The 22,148-nt window shown below is 54.6% G+C and overlaps 7 protein-coding genes across 7 annotated transcripts; 5 read left to right on the top strand and 2 right to left on the bottom strand.

Annotated features, from left to right (window-relative positions):
* Positions 1-49: 49 nt before the first annotated feature.
* CORC01_04411 (uncharacterized protein) lies at positions 50-733 on the bottom strand (the record flags this gene model as incomplete). Its single annotated transcript, XM_022616058.1, has 1 exon — positions 50-733. One exon carries the CDS (start codon positions 731-733, stop codon positions 50-52), a length of 684 nt encoding a protein of 227 aa, XP_022477366.1.
* Positions 734-2,660: 1,927 nt separating this feature from the next.
* On the top strand, positions 2,661-3,607 carry CORC01_04410 (transcription factor TFIID; the record flags this gene model as incomplete). Its single annotated transcript, XM_022616057.1, has 4 exons — positions 2,661-2,911; positions 2,971-3,058; positions 3,117-3,531; positions 3,591-3,607. 4 exons carry the CDS (start codon positions 2,661-2,663, stop codon positions 3,605-3,607), a joined length of 771 nt encoding a protein of 256 aa, XP_022477365.1.
* Positions 3,608-4,536: 929 nt separating this feature from the next.
* On the bottom strand, positions 4,537-6,003 carry CORC01_04409 (FAD dependent oxidoreductase; the record flags this gene model as incomplete). The annotated part of the gene is made up of 1 exon (XM_022616056.1): positions 4,537-6,003. The coding sequence occupies one exon, from the start codon at positions 6,001-6,003 to the stop codon at positions 4,537-4,539; it is 1,467 nt and encodes a 488-aa protein (XP_022477364.1).
* A 1,748-nt stretch (positions 6,004-7,751) lies between these two features.
* Positions 7,752-8,840, top strand: CORC01_04408 (calmodulin; the record flags this gene model as incomplete). The annotated part of the gene is made up of 6 exons (XM_022616055.1): positions 7,752-7,754; positions 7,822-7,878; positions 8,044-8,059; positions 8,308-8,433; positions 8,505-8,717; positions 8,806-8,840. The coding sequence occupies 6 exons, from the start codon at positions 7,752-7,754 to the stop codon at positions 8,838-8,840; spliced, it is 450 nt and encodes a 149-aa protein (XP_022477363.1).
* Positions 8,841-11,833: 2,993 nt separating this feature from the next.
* On the top strand, positions 11,834-14,380 carry CORC01_04407 (coatamer subunit protein; the record flags this gene model as incomplete). Its single annotated transcript, XM_022616054.1, has 1 exon — positions 11,834-14,380. The coding sequence occupies one exon, from the start codon at positions 11,834-11,836 to the stop codon at positions 14,378-14,380; it is 2,547 nt and encodes an 848-aa protein (XP_022477362.1).
* A 3,589-nt stretch (positions 14,381-17,969) lies between these two features.
* CORC01_04406 (copper fist DNA binding domain-containing protein) lies at positions 17,970-19,811 on the top strand (the record flags this gene model as incomplete). The annotated part of the gene is made up of 2 exons (XM_022616053.1): positions 17,970-18,001; positions 18,188-19,811. 2 exons carry the CDS (start codon positions 17,970-17,972, stop codon positions 19,809-19,811), a joined length of 1,656 nt encoding a protein of 551 aa, XP_022477361.1.
* A 1,083-nt stretch (positions 19,812-20,894) lies between these two features.
* On the top strand, positions 20,895-22,148 carry CORC01_04405 (uncharacterized protein; the record flags this gene model as incomplete). Its single annotated transcript, XM_022616052.1, has 1 exon — positions 20,895-22,148. One exon carries the CDS (start codon positions 20,895-20,897, stop codon positions 22,146-22,148), a length of 1,254 nt encoding a protein of 417 aa, XP_022477360.1.

Genomic DNA, 22,148 nt, shown 5'->3' with positions numbered 1-22,148 from the left:
GGGGCAGGCCAGAAAGGGGTGAGGATGGAGGGGGGTGGCCCAGTCATTGTCAATCCAGAACACCACCCACTTGGGCTCTGGAGTCGTGGGTGTGCTGCAGCAGCCAAAGAAACTGACGCGGCGCTGGGAAGCCTGTGAAGTTTGCCTGGGGGTTTTGTTGACTGTGAGTCTGGGACAGAGTGGGAAGGAGGAAGAGGCGAGCGGAATGGTGGAATGGGCCGGCAGGTCGTGGGTAGCGTTTGTGGTAGCGGCCACCCGTATGAGGTAGCGCCGCCAGTGGGATTTTGCATTTGGTTGGCGTCCAGATGGTCTTGACACGGCCCACGGCCTGTTGCCCGGCTGGATTGGCAGGTTTGGGCTGAGCTGGCGCGGTGCGGCATGAGCAAACGAAGACGCGCCATTCGTTCCGATTCCCTCTGTTTGAGTACAGGGCTGTGACGAACGGAATCGTCGTCATTCTCCTGTCAGATATGGTTGGTCTCGCGATGGTGTCGGTGCTGCTCCTGCTGACCCGTCGCGTCGTGAGGGAGTGGCAAGAGGTGATGAGAGAGCGCTGCATCATGACAAGAATGAAATCCGTGCTCGTCGTAGATAAACCTGAGTTAAGGTCGCAATTTGGCCACAGGTCCGAAATGAAAGCGAGGAAGAAGAAGGGCTCGCGGTCGGAGTGGATGATCAAGCCGGGTTGCGTTGACGGAAGAACGAGGGAGGACCGACTAGAAAGTGTGGCCATCAGGGATGGGCCAGGAAAGTAAGCGAGTCGAGTCACAGCTAGTAGGAGATACAGGCCCCAAAAAAAAAAAAAAAAAGGGGGGGGGGGGGAGGAAAGGGGGGGGAGAGAGGAAAAAAGGTGGGGAAAGGGGGAGGGAGAGAGAAAAAAAAGGGAGGAGAGAAAAAAAGGAGGAAAAAAAGGACAAAAAAAAAAAAAAAAAAAAAAAAGTAGATGAAGGGGGAAAGCCTTGCAGTGGAAGGGCAAGAAAGCAGGCTCCGGGGTAACAGAGAAAAAAAAAAAAAAGAGGATGGCAGATGACGATGACATAGGATCCATCAGGGAGGGCCTCCCAGCCTCTGTTGTGAAGGGAATCAAGACTGGCAGCAGCCAGCGAGAGGCCACGCCAGAGGCAAGTGGGAGGCAAAGCAACGCAAGGAGAGGGTAAGCACTGGCCAGGACGCATTGTCGAAAAAAGGAAAAAAAAAAAAAGAGAGAAAAGACTTGGGCAGATCAATGAATTTCGCAATGCAAGTAGAGAGACCTGGGACGCAATGCTGCGGTACTTCAGGGGCTGGGTGGTCACAGCAGGGATACATGGGGACAAGAAGGAGATAATATGAGCATTTTCTGGCATTTTGATTGGGTGCAGTCCTTAGCGCGGCCGCTAAGCACAAGCAATGGCAAGCAGGACCAACCGCCACGGCGCACTGGCTGCCTGGGGCCCCTGGGTTGTGTGGCAGGGGAGGTGTCGTTGGGGCGACTGCTCAGGTGGGCGATGGCCAAAATTATAAAGAGGCAGGCCTCCCTCCAACCCGCTTGTTTCGAGATTCTTGCGCGGAAACTCCGACCGACGGCCTTGCGTAGTCATCCACTCACGTTCGGCCTTTCTAATTTTCCTTCTCCATCCCCACTCAGTCCACCCCCAAATCTCCAATTACGATCTTGCATCGTCGTCATCGTCATCGCAACATCACCGCTGTCATCAACTACTTCCTCGCAATCCTTCTGGACAACAAGCTCGCTGTCGCGACTCTGTTTCCACCTCGGAAGTCGACTACTTTCCCTCTATTAACCAACGACAGACTGTCACCCCTCAGAACCCCAGGCGGAATCCCTTCTTAACTGAAAGTGCTCCCGGACTTCCTACTCTGAGACGAGAAAAGAACTGGAATACGTTCCTCTCGAGACATCCATCCGTCACATTCCCCGCGCGAACCCTTCCGACGACAGACCAGGTCGAGAACGAATCGCTGCACTCTGTAGACATCGCACGCATCCGTCGCCGAATAGAGACAACCGTGCTTTGAACCGTGACGAGGTATCCAGAGACGTCGAGTTGATTGCTGGTATCTGGGTCATTCGCGACATTACCGAAGCGACGCCTACGAAACCCACGACCTTCTCGTCGGCCTACCTCACTTGATCCATTTGCATCCCGTTCCCGCCGCTGTCACAAGCCCGGCATTGATCGTCAAGAAAATTTGGATCGCAAGACGCGCGCATACCTACCTATCTATTATTCGGCAGACACTGTAGGGGAGACATTTATTTGTTCATCTCCAACAACTGGTATGCCCTTCTCCCCTTTCCTGCTTCTCCTGCCTTGGACGGTCATACCTTCCTCGTTCGCTCAGCGATCTCTGTCGCACCTTCCTTTCCGCCACAAAACTGTGCAGTGGTCAACGCTCGTGATTGGCTCTCCCCCTTGCAGTCTAGAAACGCACTCTGGTTCTCTCACTTCACCAAACCTTCCCCCACACATGATATCGACACATTTCACTCGATCCATTCCACACTGTTTCATTATCACTTCCGCAGTCGCGATTTTCGAGAGCAGTGCTTCATATTCTATCATTATCCCGACTACGACTCAGACCAGGCACTAACTAGAGCGGCCTCAGATCTGCTACTCTCTTGAGTTTCGTCTTTTCGTTCACCACCCGCAATCATGGAGGCGATTCAAACCCATCCTACGAGCGCTGCGCAGGCCAAAGCCTTCACCGCGCCTGGTTCACTGTCGTTCCCAGGCGGCGCTCACGAGCTACCTCCACAGGCGAGCGGCGACAAGGTCGCTGTTAACGGACAACTTCCTGTCGTCAACGGTCAGCAACCTGCAAACGGTACCGGGGTGACACCCGCGACACCTGCTGCGACGCCGGCCGCGACGCAGGGTGGCAGTGGCTTGACTCCTACGTTGCAGTATGTATATCATGAGTGATCTTTTTTCTGCTCAATGAGGCTTATCTCGCCCACTCAAGGAACATCGTTGCCACGGTAAACCTCGATTGCCGCCTGGATCTCAAGACGATTGCCCTGCACGCGAGAAATGCAGAGTACAACCCGAAGGTAAGGTTTAACCCTTTACTGTTCCAGTCGCACCGTCGCTGACTATCAAAACCTGTAGCGTTTCGCTGCTGTCATTATGCGCATTCGCGAGCCCAAAACCACTGCCCTGATCTTTGCTTCTGGCAAGATGGTTGTGACCGGCGCCAAATCTGAAGATGACTCGAAACTTGCCTCCCGCAAGTATGCCCGTATCATTCAGAAGCTTGGATTCAATGCCAAGTTCACGGACTTCAAGATACAGAACATCGTAGGCTCCTGCGATATCAAGTTCCCTATCCGCCTGGAGGGTCTTGCTTCGCGCCATCACAACTTCAGTTCTTACGAACCGGAGTTGTTCCCTGGTCTCATCTACCGCATGATCAAGCCCAAAATTGTGCTGCTCATATTTGTAAGCGGCAAGATTGTCCTCACAGGTGCCAAAGTGAGGGAGGAGATTTATCAGGCTTTCGAGATGATCTATCCCGTGCTTCAGGGTGAGTGCCTTCCTTCGTCTCTGGCGTTTTCCTGGTTCTGTCCACTAATTCCTTCCCAGATTTCCGCAAGGTCTAAACAGCCACTTGAAAGCATGGAGAGATCATCGACCCAGTCGATGTACCACCACTACCACCAGAAACAAAACCACCGACATTGTACGACTAGAAACCTTTTTTTTCACGATACCACGAATTCTTTTCCGCACACCACACCCAAAAAAATTCGAGCGTACGTCATCTGGCATTATGGCCACGACACAAGCCACCGACGCTCTTTCTGTTTACTTGAAATTTCTGCTGCATTGCATTGGCGTTGGTACAGGAGGTTAATCTGCGCTGGAAGTTTCCGGCCAGGTGGTTGATTCAAACGAAAAGAATAAGATTTCTCATTCCGCGGCACTACATAGACTGCTCGTGGCATCGTCGACGGCAGATGCGCAGGTCGACCTTGCCGTTCTTTAATGGACTCGACTTAGATGCATTGGGGTCTGAGACCGGATGAGGGGAGAAATCAGTGGCCTCGGGACGGGGGTTGATGTTGCCTCCTGAACAGTAGGTCTGGAGGGACTGTTGGCGGATGTGGGAAACCGGTTTTGCTGTAAGCGTGGCTTAGTACTCAGGCGACAAGACCGATCACTCTAGTCTTACTCTGCCCTTAGTCTCCGGGTTTGATTTGAGTCGATAAGTCGGCATTATCTTTTAGTACAATGCCAGGGCCCGGTTTCTAGTAGAGCTTAATGGCGAATGTGTGACGTCAAATGTGACTTATCATTTTGACCCCAGAACCTACCAGCTCTACACCACTGACCAAGATCTATCAGTCCGATTACTTGACACGTGCAGCCTCCAATATCTCAGTATCCCTTCCTGAATGTACTGATGGTGTAGCCACTTTCACTGACTGAAATGTTCGTTGTGACTACATATTTTTGACAGCTCTCTAGTTGCTATATGGTATTTGCGTTGAGCATGATGTACCTACGTTCAGTAGAAATTTTACATAGTCTACAGCTTGGCTTGCTCTTGCTTTAGCAAAAGACCAGGGATGCCCCCTCGGCTTCCGTCTTCAGTCATGATGTGCTCGTACAAATCGGTCACGTCCGCCTTGCTCTTGACCTCCCTCCACCGCCACTTTTCGGTAAACACCTCGTCACCGCGGCCCTCGAGCACGTTGACGATTTCACGACCGAGCACGGGCAAAAACTTGAAGCCGTGGCCGCTGCCGCCCGTCGCGACGAAGAGGTTTTGGACTTCTGGGTGGTGGCAGATGAGGAAGTCGCCCGTCTGGGTGTCGGTGTACCAGCATAGGCGGGTCTGGACGAAGGGGCGGTCGTGGATGGCGGGGATGGGGACGATGGTGCGGACGGCCTTGCGGAGGGCGGCGACGCCCTCGGCGGGGAACTTGAGTTTGGGGTCGGTGAGGTGGGTTGCGGGCAGGGAGACTGTTGATTCCGCGGAGGACGGGGTCGAGGGGGACGGATGAGGGATGGCGGTTGGGTTGAGGTAGCCGAAGGCGTGGCGGGCGACCTTGAGCTGCAAGCCCGAGGGGGGAATCATGAAGAGGCCGGTGCTGAAGTTGAGGGTCACGGGCATCTTACGGAGGACTTCGAGCTCGGCGGGGGTGATGTCGATGTAGCCGACGGCCTGGCCCGTGGCGATGGCCTGACCGGACAAGTCAACGAGGGCGCCGGTCCACGCGCCGGCGGCGACGACGACGAGGTCGGCCAAGAGGACGGAGCCGTCCTGGAGCGTCACGCCTGTTACTGTGGACTTATCAGGCGTGTAGTTTAGTCGGGTTGCGACGCCGGAGAGGAAGGTCACGCGGTTGAGAGCCTGGACTTTACGCGCGAGGTAGGACATTGAGGCGCCGGCATCGGCCCAGCCTGCGAGAGGGTTGATGTAGCCCCATGAACCGGGGGCCTCTGGCGTGCCTAGGTACTCCTTGATGGCTGTGGGCGTGGGCAGCTCCTTGATGATCTTGTCGCCATCCTTGCCTGCCAGGGAGACGACGTTGTTGTAGCTTTCGCGGACGTATTCGAGGGAGGTCTTTTTGGCCTTTTGCTTGGCATCGGCGTTGGTCTTTGCTGCTGTCGCAGAGGACAGGTAGGCAGTCGAGGCGATGGGCACGGGGTCGGCGACGAGGCAAAGGCCGGACTGGCTATAGCGGCCCTCCGCGCCGAGGTCAGAGGGATGGGATGTTTTACGCCATTCGGTCTGGGCCTCGGCGGCGAGGGTCGCGTAGGCCGGGTCGGCGTAGTCTGCGCGGATGATGCGGGAGGAGTCGACGGAGGCGGCGTCCTCGCTGGGGCCGGGAACCGGGGAGCGGTCCAGGACGGTGATCTTTGTTGAGGCGTAGCGGGGGCGCTGGGCGAGCTCGTAGGCTGTGGTCAGGCCGAAGACGCCGGAGCCGATGATGAGGATTGAGGAGGGTGTTGGCTCTGTCGCCGCCGCCGCCGCCGGGTCGGAGGGCATCTTGTGTTGTTTGTCTCGCGTATGTCTGTGGAAGGTATCCGTACCTGGGTCCTTTTCGTGTGGTATCGGTGTGGGTACCCGGCGCGAGAATGGGAAGCAGATCACACGGGGTAGAGGCACTCTTGGAAACTTTTGAAGCCAAAGACGCAGGTGAGAAACATTACCTACCTTAACAAATGCGACTAACAGGACAGGACGAAGTATTATTAGTGCGGGTCGATTCGCGGTGGGAAGGGGGATGGACGGTGGTGCGGAAAGCTCACCGCCCACGGACAAGGTAGGGCGTTATCGGAGGTCAATTTTTCTCTCCTCCTTTTTCTCTGGCTTAATTATCGATGGGGTCTGGTGGGAGGTGAGTAGCATTTTCCGACTCCCCGGGTTGGTGTCGCGTTGACTTGCTTGCTGGAAATGGCGTTGGCGGGGTCATTTAACCGGTGTATCGTAACTTCGTCAGTTTTTTGACCCCCGGGGCAAGGGACGGACCTGGGAGGTCTGGGACATTGTTGACTCGTCGATCGAGTGCGGGTGCTTGGCGCGGGGCCGACCGGTGTCCCTTTCACTTTCTTTCCCTGCGATAAGGAGGGAAGGGCGCGGGGGTGATCATGTTGGTGGGGGCTCAACCAGTTGGGAATGGTCGGGATCGGTAAGGTTGGTTCGCAGGTCGGCCGACACTTGCATGAGGGGAAAGTTCTGGCGGTGGGTTAGGTGTCGCGGCAGTGTGTTGCGTGGTTTTTTTTAACCTGGGGAGCTTAGCCTTTCCGATGTAGGCGCCGGCTGGATAGATGTGTTGGCTTTGTTTTTCGCCGGAAGAAAATGGCATCTGACGATAGTTGGGCAGCAGAGCGTTGTCCTGTAATCTTCCCGGAGATGGGCGATTATCAACGTCATCCTTGCTGGGATTGGCATTGTAATGTTGGGTAATGAAACCAGTGCGCTGGGCTGTCGGATTGAGCTCAAATAACCGGCATTATGCCCCAACTCAAGTGCGCGGATGTTTGTCTCTTTGCCTTTTACCTCCACGATCCAGACTGGTCTCTTTACGGTCTTAGGTCCGCTTCTCTTTTCGAGAGTCAACGAATAACATCAGGCCCAATGGTCTAGAGGTATGATTCGCCCTTCGGGTTTTCAAACCCTTCAGCATAGCTTGAATGGGCGAGGCCCCGCGTTCGAATCGCGGTTGGGCCCTGATAATTTTTGTCATTTTTGACATTTACACCACGGCTTTGTCGACGATCTATGTATGTATGGTGTGACATTGTGAAGTAAAAGATGTCGATAGTTGGTGAGGCTGAAAGGAGAGTGAAAACAAAACCAACGCAATGCAACGGAATGGAAAGTGGTAGAAACTTAACCCTGCAAGCCTTGAGCTGGCCCAGGTGTCAAGCAGAGGCCCGCTGTCGCGCCGTCACTACCTCATGCACCTACCTCCCGAGCGCAGCAAACAAAACTTAGCAGCCCAGTCAGATATCATATCACGACAAGGCTGACTTAATGATGACCGTTGGGCTTCTACGCAAGGAAACATTGACGCAAACTGGGCTAGAGGCAGCCCAGCCCACCTTACGGCTCTTTACGGGGCCGTATGAATCCTTTTTATTCTCACACCATCCACACCGTGCGGGGCCTATGGTCACATCCCCGCTTTCAGCTATCCCACGCCGTCTTCCCTGTCTCAAAGCACCTCTCACTCACCCAAATCTTCCTTCGCAAACAAACCCGTCACCCAAAAAAAGACGACCTCATAAAAAATGGTGAGACTCGCATCGCCAGTATATACCAAGGGATTCCAGTGAACTGAAGCTAGCATGCGTTTGGTAGGCCGCACAGTTGACCGAAGAGCAAAGAGCGCAATACAAGGAGGTGTTTGACCTCTTCGTAAGTTCTCACTCACCACTCCGTTTCTCTCGGGCTGCCTCAATGCCTCTCCCCTTTTCCATCTTGTCATACGTCAAGCTGGCGGCGCATTGTGTAGACCATGCGCAATACAGTCTTCCAATTCAAATTGATCATCTTTACTGACGCCTTACCCGCGCGGCATAGGACAAGGATGGGACCGGTCAGTTTTATATTCTCCTACGAACCCTTTTTTTCATTTATTTTTTGCTTTGCTTCGCCTCCATTTCCCTCGACAAATCGGGGGATTGAAACTCGACATGAACCCTCTTTGGTAGGGTGAATGGGAAAGGGAGTGGCTCAGACCCTTTTCCATCTCATCTTGCGCTCATCAATACCCCTCTGTTTTTTTATACCACTGATTTATAATTCTTCTCCATCCCATCATGGAAACTGATATCGTCCCTGCAGGTGACATCACCGCCCAGGAGCTTGGCGAGGTAATGAGGTCTCTGGGCCTCAACCCCAGCGACACCGAGTTGAACGACATGGTGAACGAGGTTGACGCCGACAATAATGGCACCATTGACTTCAATGGTGAGATGGACCACCTCCTCTCAAGGTTCTATAGGACATGTATGCTGACAGGAGTCTTTCTGGTGCCTTAGAGTTCCTCAACTTGATGGCGCAAAAGGTGCAGGTTGGCGACGCCGAGGAGGAGCTCAAGAACGCCTTCAAGGTCTTTGACCGCGACGGCAGCGGCACCATCTCGGCCGAGGAGCTGCGCCACGTGCTCACCTCGCTGGGCGAGAACATGACTGCGGCAGAGATTGACGAGATGATTCAAATGGCTGACAAGGACGGTGATGGTTCAATTGACTGTGAGATGACCTCCATTCTCTCTTTCTCCTCCGGCTTCGACTTGGCCGGAGTGGGCGCGGTGGTTGATGCTGACTTTCTTTCCAATAGACGACGAGTTTGCCTCGATTATGATGAGGGAGTAAAAAAAAAAAAAAGGCGGTGATATGGGTTTCTTGGCGGTGATATCCATCGTTCAGTTTTTTCCTTGGATTTGGTCCGGTGTGTGGGTAGAACGAATCTGCCAGGTTCTCTTTGGGCCCATGGGCGCTCTCAATATCACGATATTCTCACAAGGTGGGATCTTGGAATGATCAACAACACCAGCTCGTGTTCCCTTTTGATATCATTGTCAGTGTTCCCCACGGGTTGGGTCGCCACTGGCTCTGCTACTGCGCGCTGGAACAGCTGTCGTGGATGATTGAGTTATGACCACGCTGGCATCGTGCCGTCATGTTGTTCAAGGCTGTCGAACACCGGCACTGGTGTAACCTATGTCTGGGTAAATGATCACACAGTGGCGCAGCATAGTAAACCTGTGTTTGGCTCGCTTTTCAAGGTTCATTGAGTCTTGCTCTCCAGTGACATGCTGCGGAGTTACCGTGTGTTTTTGCGATGGTAACGGTTCATAAATTCGACGATCTGTTCGTCCTACAAACCGAGAGGTCCATCCGGTCACGGGCTTCCCACTTCTTCATCAGCGATATACATAAATTTTGGCACCTTTTTTTATTTGAACAAGCTCAGAACCACTGTGGATTTTCTCCCTTGAATCAAGCGACAGCGCGTTCTCTTTTGGATAATATATCTGGATGTACAAATGCCGTCGTCCTATAGGGCTCACATTGACCTTCGCCTCAGCATCAGGGCCCACTGATCGATGATTACTTTCCCCGGTGCCGTCTGATTCTGTAAGCGATGCAAACCTGATCATATGCCCGCCAACTTCTATTTGCTTCTGTTCCTTTTCAGATTGTTTCCCAAAGCTTTGATTTGTTGAATTGCCCCCAGGCCATGTGATGATCTTCATGGATAAATGAATGGAAAAACAGACCAGAGTCTGTCTGAATTGACATTCTGACAAGTATTATATCCACACCTGACACTTCTGGCACCCAACATCCATCCATGAGGAATGGCTGTCAGTCAAATCTCCTAGGCAACATTGCGACTGTGTCGTCTATGATGGAGACTCCTGACTGGGCAAGAGTCATCTCCTCGGTAAGGTCGATAAGCTTAGGGATCTAGGTATCTCTATTAAATTCTCGTGGTATTTTGTTTGCTGGGCAATGCGATAGACGACGACTAGAGGGAAATGCTTGTGGTCAATATGCTGATTTGCTGCCAGATGCTGAGCGGCTAAGCCGTCTATTTTCTTTACAATCAGCACAACGACTTCCGGCACGGCTTTGGCTTTGGCTGCAATGAACCAACTGCAGTAGTACGCCGCCGTTCATAAATACCTTGGAGCCGAGACGATATTGAGGACTGAGGGGTTACATTTCACAGGGATTGGCGACGACGTCAGCTAGCACTCCCTCGTCGTTTTTGCTGAGTGACACAGTAGGTCATCTGTATTACCAGAGCATGAACGTCGACTTTTCTATCCCCGCTGACGCAGAACTAGACATGGAAGTGAGGCCTCACAGGAAGGCTGAAGCGGAAGCCAATGTAAAGGCCGATGGCATAGAATCCGGTGTTGCGCACTGAAGCAGATCCAGAGCCCGATAGTGCGAAAAAGCAGACCCTGATTCCAATGCCGACGCCAAAGCTGAGACATAGGCAGAGATATCGCCGGTAGCACTAGTAGACATAGAAACTTCTTCCGCAGACTTCCAAGAAGGGTCGAGGTGCTCAATGAGAGCGTGTATTGCCAGAGGAAAGGATGCGAGTAGAGTTATAGAAGGGAAGCTGGTAAATCGTATGAATTTCAGAAAGAGGGCAACAAAACCAGCCTCGGCACTGACCTGTAGGCCAAATGTACGGCAGACACATCTCTAAAGGGTAAAGAGACTAAAGACGAGGATGGTTGGCTGAAGAATCGACCGTAGAAGAGGCTGAAGAGGAAGCGAGGAATCACGCCACTCCTCGTCACTTTCATTCCGTAATTAAGCTCTCATAGCTTAATGACAACACATGGAAATTGAAACTTGATGGATAGAGTGTGCAACGACCGAGTGCCTTGATGGTTGACACTTCGGGGGACCCAGCTCACCCCAACTCGACTAACTAAGGTACGGGCCTACCCCCCCTTCTCCAACTCTACCGCCGTCACCATCTCCGCGAAATAATACTTGCGCCGGCAACTACCCTTCTTGGGCATCAGCTACTATAGAGGCCTTTGAAATCTTGGAATCGCCCGCTCTTGTCCACTTGGTCGATCCTAAAAGGTAGCCCCATTGGTAGGCGGCTTTGTTCCCCAAGCCCAAACAGCCTGCTCTTGATGTATCAGAAACCCCAGATCTGTCCGGTACATATCCTTCACTTCGACGACAAGTTTCGTCCTCCATTTCGGTTCTGGAGCGTCGTCAAGGAATCCGATCTGGCCTTTTCAGTCTCCACAGGGCATCTCCCGCTCGGTCGCCCATTTACCGAATTAGCTTGCATGGGTCACCAAGATACGGTGAATGAGGCGGACCGCGTCAGTGATACAGTGGATGATATTCAAAACCCAGATATTGAAGAACGCCCTTCTTCCACATAATCTGTTGTACCACTCCACCAAATCCCTAGACGTATTCGGGACGAGATGTTCTCTGCTTGGAGGTGTCAGTCCGAGTTGGGGAAGCTGCGCGGCACATCAATCTCATCCAGTCTTGACCTTGTTGTAAGGTACATTGGTAGATTCAAGGTGCGAAGTCAATGAAGTGTGGCTTCAGATTGGTCAAGCCACAGCAAAAAGTGGCAACAAACAGTGGGAAAGTCCTACTCCTCTCCTTCCATACAGTGCACACGGCAACCTGCGGGTGTCGGGCGCACTTAAAGATGTACCTTAACTTACAGAACCGCTGCTCTGAACCTCCTCTGCAACTTCACGAGTACCGTCAAACAGGACCCGCGACCACGCACCTCTCGATCACGAGAAAATTCTTTCGATCACGACTATGCGACAAGAAGCTTCACGACTATACCGGTAGCGATGTCATCGGCGAAGAACCTCGTCGAATTTCCCGACGTGGAGGCGAAGCTCCAGAAACCGTCCAAGCAATCCGCTTTCGAGAAACAGAGAGCTGAGGCAGAAGCGAAAAAGGCCCGCGAGGCTGCCGAGACTGCCGCAGTATACCAGGACTTTGTCAAGAGCTTTGATCATGACGATGACGATGACACGACCACCGGCCGATTTGGCTCGATGCCTTCACAAAGACCTCCGCCCAAGGCCGCTGGGTTTGGCGGCGCTCCGTTGGGCGCACCTGCGCCATCCAAGCGGCACTTTGGCGCATCCAATCCCAAGAGCGGCCCAGGTAGTCTAGGTCCTAATTCAAGCTTCAAGAGCGGCCCGGGAAGCTTGGGGCCCCCGCCAGGGTCGCTGGGGAGGAAGAGAGGCTTCGACGCGCACCGACAAGAGAGGGACAGAGATGGTAGACTTGGGTTCGATCAAAGGGAAGAACCGATGTCGGTCGCCAAGGTCTTCCACGACAGTGACGATGAGGACGAAGGCAAAACAGACTCCAGAGCCGAGGAAATTGCAGTGGCCAGGCCTACGTTGCGTCTTTCTCAATTGCCGCCTGGAACATCTCCTGCCTTTATCAAGTCAATGATCCCGACAAGCCTAAATGTCGAACACGTCAAGATTTTACCACCTATGGGACCTTCTGGTACAGAGAAGAAATGCGCCGTGGCTATTGTCACACTGTCGCCAGACACACCGGCAACAGATATTGACGCAGTCGTAAGCTTGCTACAAAATCGATATCTCGGTTACGGCTGTAACTTGTCATTACACCGGCATCTGTCCTCAGCAGTGGCCACAACAACAACAACATCGACACTGGGTGGCACATCTGCCGGATCGCAGCCTTTTGGTGCCAAACCTGTGTCGCAGCAGACAACGCCTGGTAATGCGACAACGCAACATGCCTTCCATCGAGGATTTGCACCGCCAACCTCGTACGGGCCGAATATTGGTGGACCAGTCAACCGGAGCAGTATTCTTCATGTGCCTGTGAAGCCTCCAAACGATGTCAAGATGGTGCAGCTCATCAACAAGACCATTGAGTCGGTCCTCGAGCACGGCGTGGAGCTGGAGGCTCTATTGATGAGTCGCCCTGAGGTACAGCGGGAGGAGAAGTGGTCTTGGATCTGGGACGCTCGAAGCGAAGGAGGCATCTGGTACCGATGGCGGCTGTGGGAGATCATCACAGGAGCGTCTGCTTGGAGCAATAAGGGACGATATCTGCCGCTTTTTGACGGCAGTCACGCCTGGAAAGCCCCAGAGAAAGGTCTACCGTTCGAGTTCGTCACCAAAATTGACGAGTTCGTGTCCGACTCGGAGTATAACTCCTCAGATGACGAGGACTTTGACGGGGAGAACCGCGAGAATCAGAACCAGGGGCCTGAAGCAGAGGCTACTTTCCTGAACCCCCTTGACAAAGCAAAGCTGACCCATCTCTTATCGCGCCTGCCCACCACTTTATCCAAAATTCGGAAAGGAGATGTTGCCCGAGTGACAACATTCGCTCTTACGCATGCAAGCCGGGGTGCCAAGGAAGTCGTCGACATGATCGTCTCGAACGTCGAGAAGCCGTTTGCACTAACGGCAGCCAACCCAGAGTTGCGGTCGAATGGCAAAGAGAAGGGTAGACAAAGAGATTATTCAGAGCCTCCTGGGCCAGGGCCTGAGCCGGAGGAGAAAGCTGAGAAAGAGGGTCCCGAAGCCAGCGGCGCAAGCCTTGTGGGCCTATACGTTGTCAGCGACGTGCTGTCCGCCTCTTCTAGTAGCGGCATCCAACGTGCTTGGCGTTATCGACAAATTTTCGAAGGAGCACTCAAAGAGCGCAAGGTTTTTGAGGGCTTGGGTTTAATGGCAGAGAGGCTAAACTGGGGCAGGCTCAGAGCTGAGAAGTGGAAGCGAAGCATTGGTCTAGTTCTGAGTCTTTGGGAAGGCTGGTGTGTCTTTCCGACGGAGAGTCAGGAGTTGTTCGCCAAAAGCTTCGAAAACCCGCCATCATCGAAGACACAGAAGCAGATCGAAGATGACGAGGCAAAGAAAAGCAGATGGAAGGTGTTTGATAAGACGTCGGCACCAGCCGCCGAAGTTGCCACAACGAGCACTCTTGACCAGAGAGTGTCAGAGCCAATGGCCGACAAGGAGGAGGAGGAGGAGGAGGGGGAGGGGGATGTCGAAGGCGAACCGATGGATGAGGAGGACATTGCCGGCGAACCTATGGAAGAAGACGATGTCATGGGTGAGCCAATGAGCGAGGAGGATGTGGAGGGTGAACTCATGGCAGACGACGATGTCGAGGGGGAGCCGATGGAAGAGGACGCGACCGAAACGGCAAAGGATCAGCCATCATTCGGCGAGGCCACCAGCAAGGCAGAAAGAGCGGCAGAGACCGCGGAGATTGACGACACACACACTGTCGGACGTGTACAGCTATCAACCCAGTCGAAGGGCCAGACCAGGAAACGAATGCGAGCAGTGGACATGTTTGCTGACTCTGGGGATTCGGATGAGGGTAACTAGACCCCCGTGGCGTATGTAGGCGCTGGTTCTTGAAGTAGGCCAAGGCGACACCAGGGGCAAGGCGGCGAGCTGGGACGATTGATAACACTGCTCACCCTTTGAAGATCCGGGGTATCTGAAGAACATCACTGCAAACACAGACGTCTTGACTGGGCCGTGAGCGGACAGGGTGTATGTGGAGGGCTATGGCAGCCGTCCCGCAGAGTCCGCAGAGTCCCGCAGAGTCCCGCAGAGGATGGCAGGGCGACTTGCTCAACGAGGGCTGCCCGTTGCCGCTCGGGGAGGCATGGCATGGTAACGTATAAGGGGTGATGGGCAGACCGGCCAGTATATGTAAGGACGAGACACAACGGTACAAGTGAGATGACGGTTGGCGGATTGCCTTGGCCTGGAGCTGACAGCGTTGTTTGACACTGCGGAACCTGAGGGACTTTCATCACTGTAGTCGATTCCTTCTTCTCACCTCAGCATAGATTTCCGCCAGCGTAAAAAGTTGCGACGGAGAAACGAAGCCGCTATAATGGCAAAGCGAAGCTCTCCAATGCCGGCGACATGCGGCACAAGCACAAAGTTACATCACGAGTGTCCACATTAGGTACCCTTTTTCCCTTTGCAAGCGCTACTCCTGCACAGCCATGGATACGCATTCTTCGTATGAAGTGGTCTCTTGTTGGTGGCCGCGCAGGGGCGAAAAAGGTGGTAACTCGTTCGACGACCGTCTCGTTGAATTTTGGTGGTGCCGGATCCGGCCAATCAAAACTTGCTCACTTCCCTTGCCTCTCGAGCCTCTGACGGTGGAGTTTTTTTTTTGTGTGTTAAACTTGCTCGCTCCCACCCTCCCAAGTACGGCCTCTTCGGTATTAATTGCCCACAGCCGGCCACGCTCGAATTTCCCGATGTAGGGCGCGCGGCCGTTGGACGTTCTTTTATGGGTTGATTGCAGGCCCACGGAATGCCTCATTGCCAGCGAAAGCTGGGCTGGGAATCTGGCGCGATATCCGTGCGGGCATCGTGGACCATGGACGACTAATACGGGAGGATAACGAACCACAGACTGTGACAAGACGCAGATTCGAATCGGCGTGCAAGGATGATGCATAGAGGCATTCGATTTATCAAGAAAGAGGTCTACCAACTTCTGATAGGTACCTGATTCTCATTCCCGGCCTGGACTGGAACCTAAGCCTGGCCCGACCACGGACTCGGCACCGACTCGCGGGAGTGGGAGGAGCGACAGCCCGTCAAACAGAGAGTCAGGCAGTAGAGCGATGCGTGAGAGAGTGGGAGAGAGGGTGGGTGGTTGTACGGGATCTCTGAGTTGAACCCTTGACTGTCTTAAAGTTCCTCTGATAATGGAGCTCGATATGGAGCATGACAACACGTCAAGAGGGAAGAATGGCACGAAGAAGGAATATAGCCGAAGATGCTTGCTGTTGCGAACAGTGCAGAGAAAGTAGAGACGGATGGCAAGGAAACGGGAATTCGGTACTAAACGGCGATCAGAGTTAGCTTCTTATCGAGTTGGGCAGCGCATCCCGGCAGAGACCACGCGGCTTATTTCACAGCCGGAGCTTCCCAGTCAGCCATCTCTCTCACCCCTCTCTCCTCATTGCAATACCGGCAACTCACCATTGCTTTGTCTTGTGCAGCATAGGAAGCCAGGCGGTCGGTCTTGTTGGCTAGTCCGTAATCCTTGGACTGGTGGTGGCACACTTCCACGTTGAGATGGCGTTGGCCGCAAAAGCGTCCCGAGCGTCTATTTCCCTCAACCGGCGCTGCTTGGTGTAGAGCAGATACAATAACAGCACAGGACATGTCGCATCGAGAAAGGGTAGATCTCCTAGGTTGGCCCTATTACGCTACTGGATAACGTGCCTTAGAGTTGGTTACAAGAGTTTCCGTCAAAAAAAGCTTGCCCCGATGAGAGGTAGAGAGATAGAGAAGTAGATAGCAAGACAGGGCCATCTAGAGTCGTCTCATGTACAACTCATGTCAGGCAGGAAGAAGCAGGCAGTAAGGGAACATGGACATGTGCAAGCTCGGATTGTTAGACGAGACTAAGGTGGCATAGCCGGAAAGGGCACACAGTTCCTTGGTCCTTAGGTAGGTAAGTGGACGGACAGACTTGGCATGCCGTCTGTGATGAGAACTTTGACAGAAACTCTCCCGTCCGGGCTCTCATCACACGCACTCACAAGAATGGATAAGCATACTCGTCACCGAGCGAGCATTGAGTACTGGGCATCTTTATAATCTCATCTGTACATAGTAGTGTAGAGAGTAGAGACCCAGGCGCGGACAGAGAATCAGACAGTGCCGCAGCGGATAAGGTATAGCAAGGCACTTGGTTGTGATAACCCCCGCACGTGGGGCTGTTTCGATGCGCTACCGGGATCCTCACCTCACTCGCGCACCCCTCCCGTCCGCGGCGCCCCATCCATCGCTCTCGCCCGCGGCCGCTGGTGCTTGTGCTTCTCTTGGGCGTCCTTGTCGCCGCTGCTGGGGCTGGGGACTGGGCTAGGCCGGGCTAGGTGATGCCAAGGTAAGGTAGGACATCCAGCACGGGGGCCGCTAGTGCAAGTGCTTTGGGTTACTCAGTTACTATGACTTGTGTTGAATTCGGATCGGGGGAAGGAGTTCGGGTGAGGTGAGGTGACGTGAGGCGATGAGGAGGAGGAGGAGGATGAAGAAGAAAAAAAGGGGCTGCTCAGACTTGCACTTTCCCTAAGGTAGCTTACCTTACCTATCTGTACACTTTTGACTCGACTCGAGCAGGTGGTGGTATTGTTCCTCCCTCCTTCACAGTGGACTGTATCCGTAAGGTACAGACAGGCCAAGCCCAGTCTCCCCGACATCCTTCCCCCAAATGGTTTACAGGGCCCTTTCGTGTTCCCACGGTCGCTCTTGCTGCCCTGCCATCCAAGTCCCGTCCCATTGACCCTGCGCACCTGCCCATCTTCGTCTTCCGCCATCCCCCCACAAGCCCACAAGCAGTAACAATTCCGCTGCTTTGCCGACCCGGCGATTCGCTGCCTTCCTTCAATACCCAGAAACTCGCCCTTACGCCCTTGCACGCAGCTTTAAACCTCTTCATGCTCGAAACGCCGTTCGTTTCTCGCCAATCTCCAGCTTCCCATCCCGCATTCCTCACTCGACATACTTACCGAATTGCCTCGCGCTGGAGCCCGACCCATCTTACCTGGGCGCCTGCTCAATCATCACATGGCCTTTTTCGCTCGCTGAGCCGATTCACCGACCGTCGCCGGATACTTAGCTTGCTTGCTTGCGTCGCAAAAACCAACATCCAGCCGATATCGACCACGAACCAGCGACGACCAGAACCGAGACTCGACCACCGCCGCACCTTGAGAGCTGGCGTCCGCCTTCATGTTCCACGCCGCCCCTCACTCCCACCGTCCGAGGTCTGTCGGGGTCGAAGCCTGAACGAGCGACATTCATCGCAGCTTTTTCAATTATTTCTCGAGAACGTTCAGCACATTGTACTTTCACGACTTTGAGAATCGCCAAAATTTCTTCCGCCCTCGCGTATCACAGCAACCTTGAGAGCCAACCCCCACCACAGCCCACCATGCCGCTCATCAACGGGCAGAAGATGGCCTGGTAAGTCGCAACGTCCTCTTCCTTGCGTCTCTGCCCATCTCCCTCCCCCGGTTTCTCTTCTTTCTCATCGTCTCTGTCCTCGTCTATCACGACTATTCTCTTTCACTGCCCATCGTTTGAACCCCGCATCCCGCATCCCCCCCCGGCTGGACCCTGAGCTGATAATTTCACCCTTCGCCCGCTCAGCGAGCCATGCATCCGTGGTCATCGCTCCACCAAATGCACCCATGCGAATGAACGCTTGATGGTCCCCGTCCGAAAGCCCGGCAGGCCCTTGAGCACATGTCCTCACCCGCCCGCCCGCGGTTGCGGCTGCGGTAGTGTAACAGCCGCCATCCCAAGAAAGCAGAAATGCGGCTGCGGCTCCAGTAACGGCGGAACGCCCGCAGAATCACCCGGTATCGTCAAGGCAGAGTCGCCAATGAGCGACGCCCCGCCAATGTCCCCGACCAAGGCATCCGCAGCCTCTTTTCGCATACAAAAGTCCGCCCCTAAGGCGACCAGTCGCAAGCAGTCGTTCGACCCAGTAAACTTCGAGAGGATGGACGCCGCCAACATCAACATACTACCCCCTTACGAAACGGCTCAAGCGAATCATATACCCCATGCAAACGGTGGCATGCCGGGCATGACCACGCCGAGAATGGGGATGGAGTACGGCGGTATGACCATGATGGGCAGTGTGAACGGCGCCTTCCACCAACCCATGATGTATCCGATGTTCCCGCAGCAGATGCCTGCGCCCATGTTCCCACCGGGAGCTGCCATAGCGATCCCTCAGACGAATGCCCTATCCTCGACTGTTAAAACACCACAGACTTCAACAACGCCCATCCCTATAGCGGCATCGAATGAAGGATCTTGTTGCTCAGGAAAGACGAATGGGACGCCGAAGTCAGCCCCTGCATCATCCCTGACGAGTACCAGTACGGGTGGCTCATGTTGCTCAGGGCCGAACAAGGCCGAGGGGAGCTCAACACGGCCTTCCAGTGTCAGCTCAAGCCCCAAGACGCAACCAAAGCCGAAGACAGGAGGTTGTTGTTCTGGCAAGGCGCCTGCAATAGACACGAACGTACATCAAATGCCGAATGGTCACATGTCGCCGTCGAGCGCCATAGCTATGTCGCCTTTTCAGACACCGACTGCTATACCCCAGGGCATGTACAATTCATACTTTCAACCTACTGTATTCACATATCCGCCGCAATACGGATCTTGGATGTCGCCGCTGCAGCCTGCTCAGTGGAAGCAGCAGATGGAGGCACAGCAGTATGGACAGCCAATCCCGCAGCCAGCTTCGTACGGCGGGATGCCGAACTCGCTTTTTACCCCGGATGGCACAACTCCAATGATGCCCGAGTCGACATCACACATGTGTAGCTGTGGCAACGGCTGCCAGTGTGTAGGCTGTGCGGCTCACCCTTATAACGACGCGACGCAAGACTACGTGCGATCTGCATACACCAGCATGCTGGACGACTCTTATGGAATGACGAATGGTACAAACGGCACGAATGGCACGAACGGGCACGCGGAGACTACGATGAACAACGGGACTGGCGCCCGCGTAATGGATGCACACACGAATGGCGAGAATAGCGGTTCTCCTGCTGGGCCGCAAACGCCTTCCGATGGAGCCTCAGTGTTGAGCGAAGAACAGGCACTATCGGCGAACGACTTCTTCTTTGTGACGTACCCGTTCAACGGCGATGGATGTGCTGGCGAGACGTCCTCGTGCCCTTGCGGCGACGATTGTCAGTGCCTCGGCTGCTCGATACACAACAATTCGCCCATACCCGAGTCAGGATGAGAGGTGACGGTGTGTGTCGAGCGGGGGATTCGCAAAGGATAAGGTTTTGCATAATGTTCTACCCGCGACGATGGATAGGAGGGGGTCTTTTGGGAGGTCGGCATTGTTCAGCCGTTTTCCGATTTGCATCTGTGGTGTTTGGACGATACCCTCTACTACTAGCTGCATCAGAGTACTCACAGAACAAGTACTTGCTTATAGAATATTTTGACAATCTGGTGATTGGAATAGAAACAGAAACTAGCCCATCCTTTCCCCGAGTATCTTGCAAATTGAGGCTCACAACGAGCCAGAAAGTGTCTGGGCTAAGAAGACTAGAAAGCGACAGATGATGATCCTGGGGAGAGGTGCCGTGGTTCGAGCACTATCTTCGGACTGGTCGTAGAAAGGTGAGGGGGATTCGGCACGGTATTTGCTGCCTTCCGGGGCCGAAATTGGGGTACCCACATCACTGCTCCGGTCCCCAGCCACGCCGCGAGACCTTGGAAGTCTCCAACTTTTCTCTTCCGCCCACAGAAGGCACGGACGTTGTGTCCTTCAAGATCGAACAACATTGCATACGGCTAACCTTCTACAATAAGAGCCAGCGCCGCCCCAATTTTCCATATCTTGGGCTGTGTACATGTGCATTTGCCGTCGCAGAATTCTCTTCGCCAATTAGGCCCGTTCGGCATCCTCCGAAAGCTCCTCTCCATTTGGGTGTAGGCCCTTCGGCTGATCGGCTTCACTGTCGCGGCAGATTCTCGACGCTGAAACTGTGGTCAAACAAAGAGACGGCCGATTCGACGTCAACATATCAAACCCCACCCACACCCCTTCTCTGGGGGAATTCCATCCTTGTCGAAAACATCTGACGTGCGATCTGCTTGTCACATCTTGGAAACAACCAAAGAGAGAGAGAGAGAGAGAAAGCTTGATTTCCGAGGTCTCTCGAAGCCGTGTCGCAAACAGTCAAGGAGGGTCTGGCGTTGATCATCTCTTGCCAGGGGTCCTCATCTCAATCTCATCCCAACTCAGCCCATCCTTGCCAGAGCCTTTTGGAGGGCAGGAGACAACTCACTATCGGACGTTCGCCTCTGAACCATGGCCAGAGACGACGAGCGATCGGGTGAACGGAGGGGTGAGGAGCGGAGATACGGACGGACCCGCTCGCGGTCGAGGTCGAGGTCGCCGAGACGGCATCGGGATGAAACGAGGCGCAGGTCGCCCCTCGGCGAGGGCGATTCGCGTCGGGAACGGAGGATGAGGTCTCCTCACGGGGATGGTAGCCGCGACGACCCCGACGACCGGGATTCGAGACACAGGCATCGGCATCACCACCACCATCATCGTGGGCACCGGGACAGCCCCCGCGATACTACCGGCGCTACCAAGAGCAGCGGCAAGGAGAAGAAGGCCGCGGCTTCTGTTGCGGCAACGTTGCCGTACGAGGCCCGCCAGCTGGGCAAGTCGGAGATGGAGGTGTTTCGGCCGCTGTTGGCGTATTACCTCGACCTGCAGAAGCAAAAGGACATTTGCGAGATGGACGACAGGGAGGTGAGGGGTCGGTGGAAGAGTTTCGTGGGGAAGTGGAACCGGGGAGAGCTCTCGCAGGGGTGGTATGACCCAGAGATGTTTGTCTCTGCCAAGGAGAGGGCTGTTGAGGTTGGGATTGATAGGCCACGCTCCCGGGGGTCTGATGGTAGTGGGCGAGAGGTGGTGGAGAGGCGCGGGGAAGAAAGGAATTATGGCGGGGGAAGGACTGATGAAGAGGAAGAGGAGGAGGATCACAATGACGGGGACAAGGACGATGACGACGATGAGGATCTAGGACCGAGGCTGCCGCCCACGGCGAGGACCGGCCACCAGCGTCCCGGGCCCGGAATTCCAAACATGGCGGACCTGTCTCTCCAGCGTGAGTCGCTCGCCGAAGAAGCGCAGCGGGACCGGGAGGCGCGGGCCTCGGATCTGCGGCAGGCGCGCAAGGAGGACAGGAAGCTGCAGCGGGAGAGGCTGGACGAGGTAGCACCGCGGGCGGAGGCCGGGACGAGAGAGCGGCAGCTCGAGAAGCGGGCGGCTGTCAATGAAAAGATGAAGGAGTTCCGGGACAAGGGAGGAGACGGAGGCGGGGTGGCGGAGGTTGGGGAGCAGGAGCTAATGGGCGGGGGAGACAGTTTTGCAGAGCTCAAGGCCATGAAGGCGAGGGAGGAGAGGAAGAAGACGGAGCGGGAGGTTAGGAGGGAGGAGATTGCGCGGGCGAGGGCTGCTGAGCGGGAGGAGAGGGTGAGGGAGTATCGGGAGCGGGAGGAGGGGGTTATGAAGGGGCTGAGGGAGCTTGCGAAGCAGAGGTTTGGGTGA

The sequence above is a fragment of the Colletotrichum orchidophilum genome, assembly GCF_001831195.1.
Source record: "Colletotrichum orchidophilum strain IMI 309357 chromosome Unknown Scaffold_29.1, whole genome shotgun sequence".
In the NCBI taxonomy this organism is placed as follows: Eukaryota; Fungi; Ascomycota; class Sordariomycetes; order Glomerellales; family Glomerellaceae; genus Colletotrichum; species Colletotrichum orchidophilum.
This window is presented reverse-complemented; position numbering and strand designations above follow the sequence as displayed.